This window comes from Gymnodraco acuticeps, unplaced genomic scaffold (genome assembly GCF_902827175.1).
Source record: "Gymnodraco acuticeps unplaced genomic scaffold, fGymAcu1.1, whole genome shotgun sequence".
Taxonomy (NCBI): Eukaryota; Metazoa; Chordata; class Actinopteri; order Perciformes; family Bathydraconidae; genus Gymnodraco; species Gymnodraco acuticeps.
The window spans coordinates 1,294,944-1,310,250 of NW_022990015.1; the positions used below are offsets into that span (position 1 = coordinate 1,294,944).

Genomic DNA, 15,307 nt, shown 5'->3' on the forward strand with positions numbered 1-15,307 from the left:
AAGACAGTGAAGACGAAGAGAGAGGGAAAAAAGCACAAACAGAGCTGATAAGACCTTGGGCAGAGGAGGAAGTGTCGTTCTCAGCCAATCCCCGGTGGATTCCAGTATCCCACTCTTCCCCTCTGCTGCAGGATGTGTCCTCGTGTGGGAATACACAAGGAATGTGGCCCCTTTTTGTTTGGCTGTGCGATAGGCTCCTGGTTGGCAGTCATTTGTGTGTCTTACTGTATGTGTGACAAGCTCCAGGCTTGGCAGAGGCTGATCAGAGCAACACTCAACAGACCTTTCTGGGTAAGACCCTCCTAGGAAACAATGACTGGTCTTATGGCTGCTATCTTTCAAAGCCCCTCCTCAGCTGATGGAGCTCTGCTAGGCTCCTTCTGTGGTTCATATGCATGGACAAACAGAATGAACAAAGGCTCTTAAAAGGCACTCTGTGGCTCCCCCAATGTTTCTTTTTTCGGATTGAAACCTATTGGTGAAGCTAGCCATTTTAACAATTACTTATTAGTTATCCATTACTTTTAATATTAGCCATCTATTTCAACTGTTTTCAACGTATTACTAGCTTCTTTCCCGTTTATCCAGTAGCCATGTTTTTGCAATCACAAGCTAGCTTTTTCCAACTGTTTATCCATTAGTTTTTGCTATAGCCATTTAGCTTTTTCACCTTTTATAAAGTTAGCTTACCATTTCAACTGTTTATCTTTTTAATATTACCATTGCTCTAAATGACTTTTTGAAATGTTTTACTTGTAACCTTTTTTATTTGTTCAATCAAGTCAATTTTTTATATTTCAATAATTAATTCATGAATATTAGCTCACTATTTTAACAGTTTATCAAATACTTTGATCTAATGATTTATCCATTTAGGTTACTATCTATTCCGCTTACCATTGAGACTTGCCAACTCCCTCGCTTACTCAATGTCACACACTCTAAATCACTATACATGTCAAGTCAAGTACCCCTGGTTGGGAATCACTGACCTACATCAAAGTGGTTTCATTAAAGAGCTATCTTTATTTAATCAAATGAAACTACGCTTAATTTTTCCCTTTCTTTTTATTGGGTGTCAAGCATGATATTTTTTCATTCACTACAGTATGTCTAATTCAGAACTGCACAAGTGGTTGAATGTTTTAAAGACTCTGTAAAGGGTACCATTTCACAGGATTTCTCTCCACACTAGAGACCTTAGTTCTCTTTGCCCAAGGCGGTTAACAAAAGTACAACCTCTTGAAAGGCATTTAAATAGACTCTCTATAACTGTCTAAGCCTACCTTGGCCTTTTACGCAATAATACGTCTACACACGGTTACCATTCGTGCTTGAGGCTACATCCAACACTTGAAGTGCTACCTAGCAGCAAAGGAACATGAAAGCTCACCGGGCCAGAAAGACATTCAGACATGAGTAGACAAAAAACAAGGCAAGGTGTTTATTGAAGAAATCATGACAGTGTCTTTTGTTTTTGTGTAGCCCTCATGTTGACAGAAAAGCATTATTAAATGTCTTTGATTGAAAACACAGTGATACAAGGACCTATGTAGTAGTCAGGAGTCTGAGCACCTGATATACAATAATGGTCTCATATCTCCGATTAATGGAGAGTAAAGGCCATTATCTACTTTTGGCACAAAGGAATACAATGAAAATGATGTGTTTTTTTCCAGGGTCAAGTTTTTACTGCCATATTTTGGTATGTTTTCAAGCTTTTGTCCTAGTAAAAACTTAAAGAAAGCTGAAAAGATGTCGTGACAAAACATAAACATATATGATACATCACAGAATTTTGGATAAAGTCATTCATTTTGCATTCATACATTTTTGAAAAGCAATCACTTCTTTGGTTCAACAGTCAACTTATGTTATGCACAAATACTTTAGATGAGTAGAATACAGGCAAAAAGAGGAAGGAAAGACAGCATCCATACCCTTTGACAGATTTCAAAAGAGATGTTTGGTATGTTTTACTTTCTGAACTGTTGAGAGAACCCCTGCTTTTCAGAGGAGATTTCTTATATGTATGAGATATTTGGTGTAAACCTTTACAACTTCACCTCAATTACCACAAGACACCATGACAAAGAGTGTCTGGACGGATTTATCTCTTTGTGAATAACTGTTGCTCCTGTCAATTAGCACAAGTAGACAAGTGCTCTGAGTATATGCAAACACACAGGATTGCTTCACATACACATATTGCATTGTATGCCAAAGAACAAGTCTGCTTGGACTTCAGTTTGAAAGTAAAAACTTTATAATGAAACAGACACAAATGTTTCCCCAAAACAACCAAGGACAGGAAGACACTGTTAGCAAGTGCTTTTCACTTGATAAACATCACCTTGGTTTCAATGTAAAGGTGTTTTATGAAAGTGAAGCCGAGCCCAGGACTGTTTTGCTTTCAATCAGAAATGGCAATGGTGAGTCAGACGTGGAGGTGGGATCAAATAAAACTGAGGAGGGAGCCAAGGACACTTTTTGTGCTCATTTGAACTGTCTGCCCATACAGTCAGACAGCTCACTGCACAGCGTGTGTGTATATGTAAGTGTGTGTACATATACCGTTTATAATGCCAAGTATCAGGAGAGACTTGTCCACATTCAAAATGAAACTGGCATTTAACTTCTTCTTATTTCCTTTGTGGCCCTCTACTGACATTAAAACATTTCAGTTTCACTGCAAACATAAAACTGGGCATGTGAACAACAGCAATGCCAACTGCAGATATGTGTTGTCATGAAATCTTGAGCCAAGCAACAATAGCTCCTTTTCTAGACCCAGCTTCAAGAACTACGGAGGAGTGTTGCTAGTTTAGTCAAACTTCAGCCTGAGCACAACCATTTCGTACAGACATTTAGAAGAGAAGCTTGTGATGTACATCGAGATCACTCCTCCACCCGTAGACTGTTTTTCTGTGCCTCCTGGGAGCATGAACTCTGCCTCAGTGTCTGAACGTGTTTCTAAAACAAGGCGACACCGCGGTCAGTCACCACAGGAAACTGAGAAGGCAGACAACCTCACATCCTGCCTGAGCTTTGGAAGAAACACTTCCTCCTTCAAAGCAGCAAGAAGAACTAAAGATCTCTCACGGCAGTGGTACATGCTGAGAAACATACCATATACAGTATGTCTGAAATGTAAAGCCTAATATTGCCAGATGTGCACTCTCTGTTGTAAGAAACAGAATGTTATCAAAAGTATCTTTGGAGGGAAATTACATTCACACATTTGAGAGAATACAAGGAAATGACAAAGCACTGTGATAACTGTCAGACTTTCCATCACAGACACAAGATCAGAAACAACAGGACATCAACTCCATGATACACACCGCTAATGGCTAAAAGTTAAACCTGAGGTCCAAAACATTGTTTGTCTCCAGGCAACTTCTGCTTACAGCTTCTGTGGTGCTACTGAGGTTGATAGTAAATACATCAAGGCAGTGCTAAAAAAGATTTCTCACGTCAATCTAATGAATTCCCCGGTGATTGCCAAAAAGATCTGAATAAGAAAAGGGTGGTGTGCATGTTGATGTCACCTTCAAACCGGCAGTGAAACAGATGAGACACTTTGATGGAAAAGTCTGTCTGCTAGTATAAATGAAACCATCCTCCCACTGCTCTATTATATGCTGACAAATACCATGAAGATATTTCCCAAACTGCACGTCCAGACACACATTTACAAAAGCCTGCTACTCTTACAGCAGTTCAACAATAGCTGTGAAGCTCAGCATGCCTGCACTAATTTCCACTGCATTTGTTCACTTCAGTCTCTGCCCTGTGCATCTGCCCACAGCAGCAGCCCCCTGGTTGCCATCAGGGTTTCTTGGCTGCAGTTTTGGCTTTCCCGTTGGGTCCTGTTTTGATCTGGGTCATCTCCACATCTGTCAGGGCGTCAGGGGGAAGGCATGATCGCATGCGTTCAATGGTCTTCTGGTGAGATGCCCCTCTCCTGCTCCAGAGAGCGAATCATGTGCTTCATTTTTGCTCTCTCGAGAAAGGAAGTTCTCAACACTCGTCTCCAGTGTCTGAATCTTCTGCCGTGCAGCCTGGAGGACGGAGACATCAGTAAATACAAGGCACACCACAAACAGACATTTGGGCGGAGGGTTAACAAAAAGTGAAGCAGCTACGCACTCTGAGAACTCCACAAGAGTCAGCACAGTTCTCTTAAACCATAAGTATAAGAGTCTGCACCTTTTCCTCTGTCACATCAGATATGAGAGCCGTACAATCCCTCTTTGACCCTCATTAATATGAGGACCATCCAGACTTTACCAGTCTGGCTTCACAGATTCACAAACTACTTGTCAAAATGTTAAGAGCATTTGGAGAACATAGTGTTGAGTCTCTTTGTCTTGCTATCATTTTCATTGAGTTTAACTTGTGTTTTAGTGCCATCTATTGGTAATCTGGGGCACTATCAGGGTGGATCTTTAAACATGTATGACAGTGAGTTCCATCAATGATTATTAAGCATTACAATAATGAATATCCTTACACATTTTATACCAAGCATTGGATATATGTCCCAATTGTATTCCCACTGGTCAAGATGAGAGGGAATAATGAAGCAGTGTGGCTATTCGCTTGCTTACCTGAAGTTTTTCCAGCAGCTCCATGTTCTGTTTCTTCAACTGCACATTCGTCTTCTCTAGTTTGTCGAGCCGGTCAGAGTCATCAGGCAGCGGGCCGGACTCCAACATCTCATCCTGCAGGACATGGTACTCCACCTCGTACGCATGCAGCTGCTTGGAGATGTCTATATCCATTACCTAGCAGACAACCAGTAAAATGTGTTCGTCAATAAGGTTAAAAATGTGTGTTTTGTTTCAAAAGCCACTTTTTAAAAATATGTATTTTTGATTTGGTTTCTTATCCAGATGTATCTAAGAATGTGTCTTACACTGTGAGGATTTCAGGATTCAAAAACCTGTTGCCTTACCACTACAATGCAGGTAAACGTGGGTAAAGTGGCCACGAAGAGTATTAAATTGCGTCATTGAGCCAATTGTCTGGAATCTTGGAACTGTATTTCAGGCTATTTCAACATCACACACTGTACCTTTGCCATGGTTCTGCTCCATTTGTGTCTGAGTGAGAGCAGGAAGTGTAGTTGTTTTCAGATAGTCCACAATGCTCTCCAAAGCTATCACACTCCACTATCTCCCCTTCATGGCTGCCCAGCAGACAGAGGGCCACCTTAAAGACACCCCGGTCCCTTGGATAATACAAAATCTGAAAATACAAAACAAACACAGCATTAAAAAAAAACACCAAATGTTTAACACACTTATCCTTTAAGCTGCATTAAGTGGTTGTTTAAAGGTCATCGTCTTTAACATTTAAATGATGCTTGTGCTGATAAGCCTTTGCTTGTGAGCAAATTCATCAGGGGCCATTATTCTAAAAATATACCAAAGACGCGGGACACCAAGTTGAGGGGGAACTGTGAGGCGAAGAGAGTGAGGAACCACGGTGCTGCGTAGAGGCTGGGGCAGATCTCGTGCTCTTCAAGTGATTGTACAACTCGCGGATGGTAGTCGTGCAACAGTCTGGAGAGCTGGTACATCTGAACCTGGGATAACACAGACAGTGCGCACAGGTATAAACAGACAGGGAAAATACTCTGTGCAGAACAAACTGGTTTATCTGGATCTGCTGAGTACCACAAATAAATCTGAGAAAAATCAGCAAGCAGGTGAACATTTACCCAAGCTGAGAGCTCCTTAAGTATAATGAGTGTCGTCTTACACACTTGTTCAGATACGTATGAAGGCCAAGCCTTAAAAGAGCTGTACAGTACAAACTCTTCAACAATGTATCACAGTGATCCTGACAAGTGCTACAGTGTGAAAGCACAGCAGTCAGAAAAGAGAAGCAGAAGTTAGCTCAAGCTAAAATTACACCGTTATCAGTCTTACAATATCCTGACCGTACAAAGAAGACAAGTATACCTTTTTACCTCCTCGAGCTGAGGCAGCTGCACAGAGAAACGGGTTCCTCTTTGCTTTACAAACCCTTGGATTAGTCTTAAAAGAAGAGAACTGCTGTGTAGGGAGAACGCAGAGGGCTGCTTGGCTACAAAGTTAACTGATGTAGATTAAACATTACCACGCCTGCTGATGCTCTCGTGAAGTCAGCTGATGTTTAACAGAAGCTAACAGGCATGCAGGTGTGGTCTGAGTAAGAGGTGGAGACACTTTACTACTGTCTGCTGGTGTTTACTCAAAACCCACACAAGGCCTTTTACTGCAGGTAAGGACAGCTCGAACATGAACGTTAAAGTCTAGTGTGCTTGTTACTTACACACATTTTCCAATAGATTAGAAACTTACTTTACATATGTTATGGAATGTATATTTATAGCCAGCTTGTGTAGAATTAAAGCTCTTTTAATTTCCAAATTATAATACTTAAATCAAAGCTTAAATTAAAATTCATAGCAAAAACTTCTTGTGATCTTTAGTTGGAAGGTGTAGGGGGTATTTTTCTATATTACCAGTGGAAACACCAAAAATACAAAATTATTTTGATAGCGGCTTTTTTGTTGAGCTAGTTTAATTTACCAAATGTTCAATTGAACACCACCTAATTTAAACGTCTAGTAAAAGTAGTAACTCAGCTCCAATTTGACACTTTTGGAAATTGAATGTTGGCACAACAGGTAATTATGTCTAAAGCTGATCCCGAACTAATCTTACAGGAAATAAATATAAACTATTCTGAAGTTAATACTGCTACCACATGGTAAGAAGTTCCTTATATTCCAATGACATGTTCCACCCGTTCCTGTACTGACCTGCAGAGAGACCATGTCCGGTCTGAACTGCTGCCTGATGCCCAGGTCATACATGAAGTACTTCAGCATGTCGAAGGCCTGTTCCTCGCTCATGTGAAGCAGCAGCACTCCAGCCACAAAGCTGATACCCTGGCAGTAGCCAACCTGTATGGCACAGTAAATAGAGAACACAATATTTACCACCAATGTCATGACCTTCAGCCTGCTGTGGCATTACAGTGATGCACTGTGGGGAAAAGAAACAGGATAACATTATGTACCTCTGTATCCAGCAGAGAATAGGCTTTCAGGAGGTTGTAGAGGGAAAGCTGCCCTGCGCCGAGCTGCGCCGAGAAGTACTGGTGGTTGGGGAAGGTCCGGCCTAAACAGGGAGGAATAGATAAGATTTACATCTGAATTATTACATTTCCATTGTTTGTTTAAGCTTTCAACATAACAGAAGCATAGGGATAATTTTGCATTCTTTTTAAATGGCCTATGTTTAGATAATTCTGAAAAAACAACAACCGATCTAATACTACCACAACATCAACTACTCAAAATAATACTAATAATAGCGTGTAATTATAGAGAAGCAAGAAGCTCTCCAGAAATGCCTTGATGCAGCCTTTTTCAACTCAGGGCCCACTTAAGTAGGGTTGGGAACCGAAACTCGGTTCCAGATGAGAACCGATAAGAAAATGCCGGGTACCGGGTACCCGTACAAAATACACCTTTTCGGTTCTGCTTAACGGTTCCTAAACGCGGTAGACCCTGTATTCCAGCGGGTCCGTCTGCACCGCGGTGCTGCGGTGACCCGGTGGAATACAGGGTGGACCTGGAGAATCACAGAACGGGCCGGTCGTCAGCAGGCCGTTGACGGCCAGCTCGGTACGCTGATGGCCGGCACCGCCCTTAATTTTTTTTTAAACGGCATCATGTAAGTTTGCGCTGACAGGCGACAGAGGTCCACAGTTGCCCCGCAGCGAGGCTCCCCCCCGCCCTCCCGTAGACAGTTCACGAGCTCAGTCATTTCATAACACCAAAAGATGGGTCGCGGTAAACGCTCTGAAAGTGAGGCTCCACTACACTAAAAAATAAAAAGACAATTGGGCACAGTGTTAATAGCTTGCCACAGGCAAAGCTCAGTTAAAATAAAGCACAGCTATTGTGCAATACATTTGTATTGCATGTATATTTTTATTGTAACAATTTCAGTTAAAGCTGAAAAGAATAAAGATATTATCTAAACGTTTGACCTCTTTCTTTTACAATTTTGGAATCGAAACGGGGAATCGATAAGAACCGGAATTGATAAGCAGAACCGGAATCGGAATCGGAATCGATAAATTTCAAACGATACCCATCCCTACTTAAGAATCACATTTTTTCGTGGCCCACATTCAACCATGAACAATACGGAGGCTAAATAAAGTTCTGATGGTCAATTCAGAACATGTGATACGTTGACAATCCAGTAGTACAGACCGCTGTCAAAGACTGTAATTACCGTTGCTAGGGAAGATCGAGAAAGAGAAAGGAAAGGAGTTCAAATAAAAAAAATGTAATAATTAAAAAGTTTCCACAACAAATCATAATGTTTTGCAAATTATTTGGCGTCCCACTTGCAATGCCTTTCCAGGTTGGGAAACCGCTGCCTTAATGTATACATAATTTCCCCATGCAATATATATATAAACCAGGCAAATCCATGACATCTGTTTGGCTCTCTGTGACTTTTGGCAGCCCTTTTTAATATTTGTGCACACCTAGATCCACCAGAATAGAGTGCTGCTGTGCAGTGAGCTGCTTCAGCAGGTCCTGGTATGGGATGTCCAGAGCCTGCTGACGCTGAGGCAGCCTGTGACGCAGCCGGTGCTGATGGGAAAGGAGCAACCACACCTCCCCTCGCCTGCTCTTGGGAACACCTGCGGAAGAGAAAATGGTGCTGTATTTGACCAGATACACATATACATAAGCATGTCTTTATGACCACATACTCCACAGTCTTACACACAAACACATACATGCATCCCTCACCTTGGCAGAGTGCACGATACAGCTCCTCCTTGTCTTGTGGGACTGTTTGTTCTGCCCGGGGCTGTCAGTTTTCTCTCCACAATGCCTGCGCTTCTTTGGAGCACTGGCCCCACTTCCTGGTAGTTGAGCTTCATCTTGCGAATATGCAATTCATCCCGGCTTGCTGCAGCACAATCACCATGATAAAAGAGACAAAAGAACAATTCAACATCACTTTTGTCAAATCAAGATTCTCTTCTCGCGTCAGAAGAATCGAGACCAAATGCCAGCAAAAAGCAGGGTGGTAGATAAAGCCTTATTTTTTGCTTTTGTTACAACAGATATTTCAGATTAAAATATGTCAGATTTGAGAGGAAGTATGGATATAGGGCCATTAACACCTTTTGTCACCAGTAACCATTGAAAGCCTACCACATACACACAAGCCACAATACCAACATTATACCAAAGAAGACCCATTTTATTATGCTGGAGAGACTACATCAAGGTAGTGTGTTGAGGTACAGCGGACAAAAGAAACAAAAACACCGTATGAGAATGATCGTCCCTGATCATGCAAACAAAAGATTCTGAGTTGAATGAATACACTAACCTAACACCTGAAATCATGCAAAACATCCCATCATCGTGATCCCAATGGCTGCTTTGTATCGCTTACCTTCTATTGAAAACCGGTTATCACAGTTAGGTCCTCAGACCAGCATTTGTGTCATAGTAACAAACAAAGGGAAGAGATGTGTTGGTATAATTGAATATAATATAATAATTTGTATACTGTATTAACTACAAATATCTATCTCCTCCTTTTCTCATAGAGCGCTAATGCTGTTCTGATATCCACAGTTTGAACCTTAAATTGGTTTAAAAAAAACATCCAAGATGGGTTCTCTTTAATTGAATGTATATATATATGTTTTGATACATCCAAATGGCCTGTCTTCCTCTTCTTCACTCCTTCTTCAGTCCTGCTCGTGATTGTTAACTCCCTGTTTATAAGGTGGGAAAAAAGGGAGTGCTAAAATAAACTTTTGGCATACACCCTAAATAACCTCGGCCAGCAGAGGGGCTGGTAATTAACAAATGCTATGTCCAAATGCTGTAAACTCTTGCTGATGTTTTGCTCATGCATGAACTCTAACCTACTGAGAGTTTTAGTAGTTAAGCATATCTGCATATCTGAGTTATGTAGTGTGTGTGTGTGTGTGTGTGTGTGTGTGTGTGTGTGTGTGTGTGTGTGTGTGTGTGTGTGTGTGTGTGTGTGTGTGTGTGTGTGTGTGGTCTAGCATTACTATACTTGTGGGGACCTACATCTATTTACATAGTCACGTGTGGGGACTGGCTTCCCTTATGGGGACAAATTGGAGGTCCCCATGAGGGGGATCATTAATTTTAGGGTGAAGACTTGGTTAGGTTTAGGATTAGGGTAAGGGTAAGGTTAAGGGTTAGGGTTAGGCATGTGTTGGTTATGGTTAAGGTTAGGATAAGTCTCCAGGAAATGCATGTAAGTCAATGTAATGTCCCCTGAAGTGATGTATACATGGTATGTGTGTGTGTGTGTGTGTGTGTGTGTGTGTGTGTGTGTGTGTGTGTGTGTGTGTGTGGTGTGTGTGTGTGTGTGTGTGTATGTGTGTGGTGTGTGTGTGTGTGTGTGTGTGTGTGCAACACCAAAACATTTTGCTCTGAATATAGCTGAGCGCCAGAACATTTCACTTCTCAAAATAAACAGAAATGACAGCGTAAGGGTTAGCATATCCCTGTCCACACTCATAGCACTTAGGAACAAGTCTTTCTGTTTAAAAGCGTGTGATGATGAGGGTGTCACAATGTCATGAAAGGTTGGTAAAAGGGACGTGATGACCACTGTTTTGAATACAGAAGTCAAGTAGAGCCAATTTTATTTGTATAACTCAGCATCATAACCTACCTCAGGGGGCTTTAAAATCTTTACAACACCCTCCATTTTAACCCCTCGCATTTGAGTAGAAAAATTCCCCAATAAACATTTGAGCAACCTTAACAATAGGACTCAGTGTAAGCCAATTTCAGCTAGATCAGCCCGATGATACATTATAAATACCACCAGTGTCTGCAAAGAAACAAATACACGAATCATCATGAGGTGCTGAATGATATGGCAGCAGTATCTCTACAGACATCGTGTTCTGAATATTCGTCATGCATGTGACCAGAGGAAGGGTTTGTTCCAGGGCGATTATCGTACTTTATGTGCACATTGGTAAATGTACTCACCCTCTAGCCTCTGGTTCTCCTTCTCCATGCGCAGCAGCAAGATTTGCTGATGGATGGCGGTCTTCCAGAGGGCCCGGTAGTCAGCCCCCGTCTTCTTAGGCTTCTCCCCGGTAATGGGGTCCCTGGCCCCCGGCAGCAGACGCCCCAAAGGATCCAGACTCAAGTCAAAACCAGAAGGAGAGAGAGGCAACAGCTCTGAAACACAACATCCAAAAACTTCAACAGAAAGTCCAATAAACAAGAAATAAAGAAAGAAAATGACTATATATATATGTCTATGAACAATACATCTAATGATTATGTCTGTGTACTATTCAGGTTTGTAGTGCTTTATTGTGAAGATATTATTATGCCCCACATCTGCAAATAATCTATTAGCTCTATTTAACAAATAACAATGCTTAAGGCAAGACAACTAGACATAAAAACAGGTAGGAAGGTTAATTTCCACAAGCTCCTTAGTGTTTATCTGACAAGGATGGAGTGGGAACAATTATTATTTTTTACTTACTGCTTTCCCCGTATATGCATGCAATTCGAAGTCAGAAACTTCAAAATAGCACTTTTCCACAAGAATCAAATGCCTTGTCCTCATTGTCTATGCACTTGTGGATTATTCAGAGAGTAATCATTGTGTGACTGTGAGCACGAGGGACTGTGTTACCAGACCTGGGTGCTGCATCGATGCGGGCGGCTTGTTCATGGGCGATGCGACCCTCAGGAAGATCTTCTGTCTCCAGGAGACCCTGCGTGGGGTCGGAGGGAGGGCTCCGCTCAGTGAGTCATTGCTGCAGGCAGACAGGGTCCTCTTCCTGCCTTCCCCATTGCTACGAGAGAAGACAGCAGCGTCACAGACACCCGATAAATGACTCACGTATCATCTTGCACAAACACTCTTTCAGCAACTTTTACCAATGCAGGCACACACACATCATTGAGTCCACAAACACACACACCTCTTGGCTCATACAACCTTCCCATAAACAAACTCACTGAAATTATGACAAATGGTCAGTGTGAACCTTAAACAAAACGGATTAAAAACATGTACCAGACACTGACTCGATACCAATGTACAAAGGCTAAAGGTTGTTATACAGAATGACAAAAAACAGCAGCCACACAAACAGCCACAGCTGAGCAAGAGGGATGCTTGTTTTTTCATTTCCTGGAAGAGAAGTTGCTTTTGTTAGTGAAGAAGAAAACATGATTACTGAGAAGCATGGGGAACTGACTAATGTCACGTTCACTGTTTAATACTAGGTTTAAAGTTTAATCATGATATCCAGGCCATGGAATTCACACCAACAACACAACCATGTGCTGCAAACTTTGCAGGTGATTTTGCAGGCCCCATTTTGGCAACCAAAATAAAGTGCATGGTCATATAGAAATAAACATATGAGCAACATATGAGCATGGGAGGAAGGTGAAATGGAGCACAGCCTATTTTGCTTCCACATTTACAACAACATCAACATCATTTGTAAAATAGCAGCAAAAAGCAATGACAGTGTCTACGTTCACTTGCAGGCTGTTGATTTATACTTGCATTCAATTAGATTGGATTACATATTAATTTAATATCTGAAATATAAAGGTTGCTAAATCATTTTCACAATGTTTTGTTTTCTCTTGCAGATAACCGTCTTATTGTTGTGATCATTTTATATCAGTGGATTCTGCATTGCAGTTTATGAGCACCAGTGAAATTACATGTTATATGTTTAGAACTTCTGCCCGCAAAAGGAAATCGCAAGCACTGATGACATTTAATGAATGACTAGTTAATATAACAGTTTTCCTCCAGTAGAAAATTAAGCTTTTTAACTAAGTTGTTGAAGATCACTTGAAAGTTACTGTAGTTTATAAGCTTGTCAGCATACCAGCAAGTGCCAGTCTTATCATGTGGATATGAAAAACAGGAAGTGACCTCTTTTGAGAGCTGTAATGTCAACATGAGACCATGACTCTACTCTAACAGTTGTTCTGCAAATAACCTCTTTTAAAGATTTTCACATATTACCTCTTGTTGTGTTTTTCTGCCTGTAAAGTCATAAAGAAGTCACAAAAAGACAGCATCTTATCTCACAGTGCAACAGATAGTGCGGACCTAGCTGTGAATATATTCAGATTTATATGCACAGCAGGTGGAGGCTTTTCAATAAGTTGACTTTTAAACCTGCTATTATTTATCATCAGAGGCAACATGATCCTTGTGCAAATGTGCTCAGAGGATTGGGCCGCTGTCAGAGGAGAAAAACATCGCGTGGAAAGGCCATTTTACACCGTCTGCTCCGCTGAGTCTCATTCATAATGGAAATGTTAACCTTTACTTTCTGCCATCCACACACCTAACAGAGCGTGCTGAAAGGAGACACTCAGGCGCACAGCGGTATGTCCCACTTTCTTAGACATTAGATGATAAATTAGTGCAGGTTAACATTAAAAGCAACTTTTACAAATAAATACATCAATGAAATAAGTAGGCATGATGCTTTGAGTTCCTAAGGCATCACATTGGTCAGGAAAGGTGAAGTGTGGTTAATATAGGCAAAAAAACAGGTTAAATACAGTTTTGCCGTGCAAAAGCATAATTCACATGCAAATGCAAAAGAGAAGGGTGTATCAGCATCCCCTTCAACTTCTGAGAGCAATAGGAAGAGGATTGGACCAGCTGTGATGGAAAAATGGAAACAGCTGGAAAGTATTTTCCTTATTGATAAAACGTTTGCTGCGGGTAGACAGGAAAAAGTATAAAAGATACAGGGACAAAAAAGCTGGGTGTTAAAAGGTTTGGACAGCCAACACGTATATGGCTACTGCCATCCCAGCAAAGAACGGTTTGCACCCCCCACCCGTCTCATCCCCACCCTGGTCGAGGGGTTTGGGTCTCATTAGGGGGGTCATCTGCGCACCCCCTCTCACCTCTTTAGACTCCCACTGTCTGCCAGGGAGCTCAGGGAGCCCAGGGAGCCCTGGTAAATGCTTTTCAGGAAAGTGGGGGCGGAGAAGGAGGAGGGGAGGCTGAAGGTGGACTCGCTCTCCGAAACGCTGCGTGTTCTCGAGACCGCCCCGGGACTAGGCGAGCAAAACATGAAATGCCCACAAATAAAAAGATTCAAAAACACAACTAAATAAAAGCACAGAAAAACACTGAGGAACACGTGAGCAATCAAAACATTGACAGGAAACTGGTGATGCCATTGTTCAAGGATAGTGGAGCAGGAGGTGGAGAGATATAAGACTGATCAAAGCGCTGCAAAATGATAACATTGTCTGTGTGAACATCAAGGTTGAATAAATATTTGGTTAGTGTTAAACTGATTATAGAGAAGCGAAAGGTTCTGCCTTTTAAAGCAAAGTCAGCCATATGTTTAAAGAAAGCACAAACTCCTACAGAGTTCAGTTCAATTCACTGAGCATAAGACATCTATATTCTGCATTGATCATTCCTTTATTCCACAGGTTCAGACTCAGAGTGCAGTGCCTGATAGTTGCAGAGTACGTTACCTGCTCTGCAGCAGCTCTGGGTTAACAGACTGCTGTCTGCGCAGTGGAACCTGTCTCTGGCTGCTCGGCTGGCCCTCGAAGGAGATGCGTTTCTTCACAGGTGGATGGCTGAAGGTGTGGGCACGTGGACGGAACTGACCAGCATCCGGGTCGTCTTCATGGAAAGCAGGAGGGGAACCTGGAGGAGAATGACCGGGAGATTCCTCATCCTGCTGAGGAGGAAGAAGGTAAAACGGAGAAAGATGTCAGTGCATGAGTAAAAAACTTGCATAGTAATGTACATTTATGACATTTCATATCTGGCTGTTTTATCATGGTTGGATTTTCTGACATATCTGTCTTTGACTCCAAATACTCATTAGAGCTTCATAGGTCAATCACCCTTCATATAAGCAGGCAAATCCAAATAGTAATCACACTGAATGTCTTTGGAAGTCAAACCATGCAAAGCTAGTAACTCTATCCCAGAGGCCCACAGCCAAATAAAACACCACCTCATTACTCAAGTTGCAGGTCTGCACTCACCTAGCCAACGTTACCCCAAAGCAAGACTCGTTCCATGTTTAACTTTCCACTCAACACTCTTTTACTCAGTGTTGCCTCATGCAATACAACACCCACCATCTATTGTATTCTAATGGACACAGTCCTGTGACTCACAGCGTCGCACACTATTGGTGGGGAGGACCTCAGTGGCTCAAAGCCTCA

At 41.8% G+C, this 15,307-nt stretch overlaps 1 protein-coding gene across 1 annotated transcript in view; it reads right to left on the bottom strand.

Annotated features, from left to right (window-relative positions):
• Positions 1 to 1,429: 1,429 nt before the first annotated feature.
• The window catches only part of tbc1d4 (TBC1 domain family, member 4), a 29,294-nt gene continuing 15,416 nt past the window's right edge, over positions 1,430 to 15,307 (bottom strand). The window contains 18 exon segments of the mRNA XM_034213537.1: positions 1,430 to 3,960; positions 3,962 to 4,000; positions 4,002 to 4,064; positions 4,614 to 4,790; positions 5,067 to 5,159; positions 5,161 to 5,227; positions 5,229 to 5,253; positions 5,434 to 5,593; positions 6,818 to 6,961; positions 7,078 to 7,178; positions 8,566 to 8,724; positions 8,837 to 8,882; positions 8,884 to 8,999; positions 9,495 to 9,497; positions 11,087 to 11,281; positions 11,756 to 11,913; positions 14,015 to 14,167; positions 14,600 to 14,811. Coding sequence (XP_034069428.1) covers positions 3,832 to 3,960; positions 3,962 to 4,000; positions 4,002 to 4,064; positions 4,614 to 4,790; positions 5,067 to 5,159; positions 5,161 to 5,227; positions 5,229 to 5,253; positions 5,434 to 5,593; positions 6,818 to 6,961; positions 7,078 to 7,178; positions 8,566 to 8,724; positions 8,837 to 8,882; positions 8,884 to 8,999; positions 9,495 to 9,497; positions 11,087 to 11,281; positions 11,756 to 11,913; positions 14,015 to 14,167; positions 14,600 to 14,811 — 2,040 coding nt within the window. The 3' untranslated portion in view covers positions 1,430 to 3,831.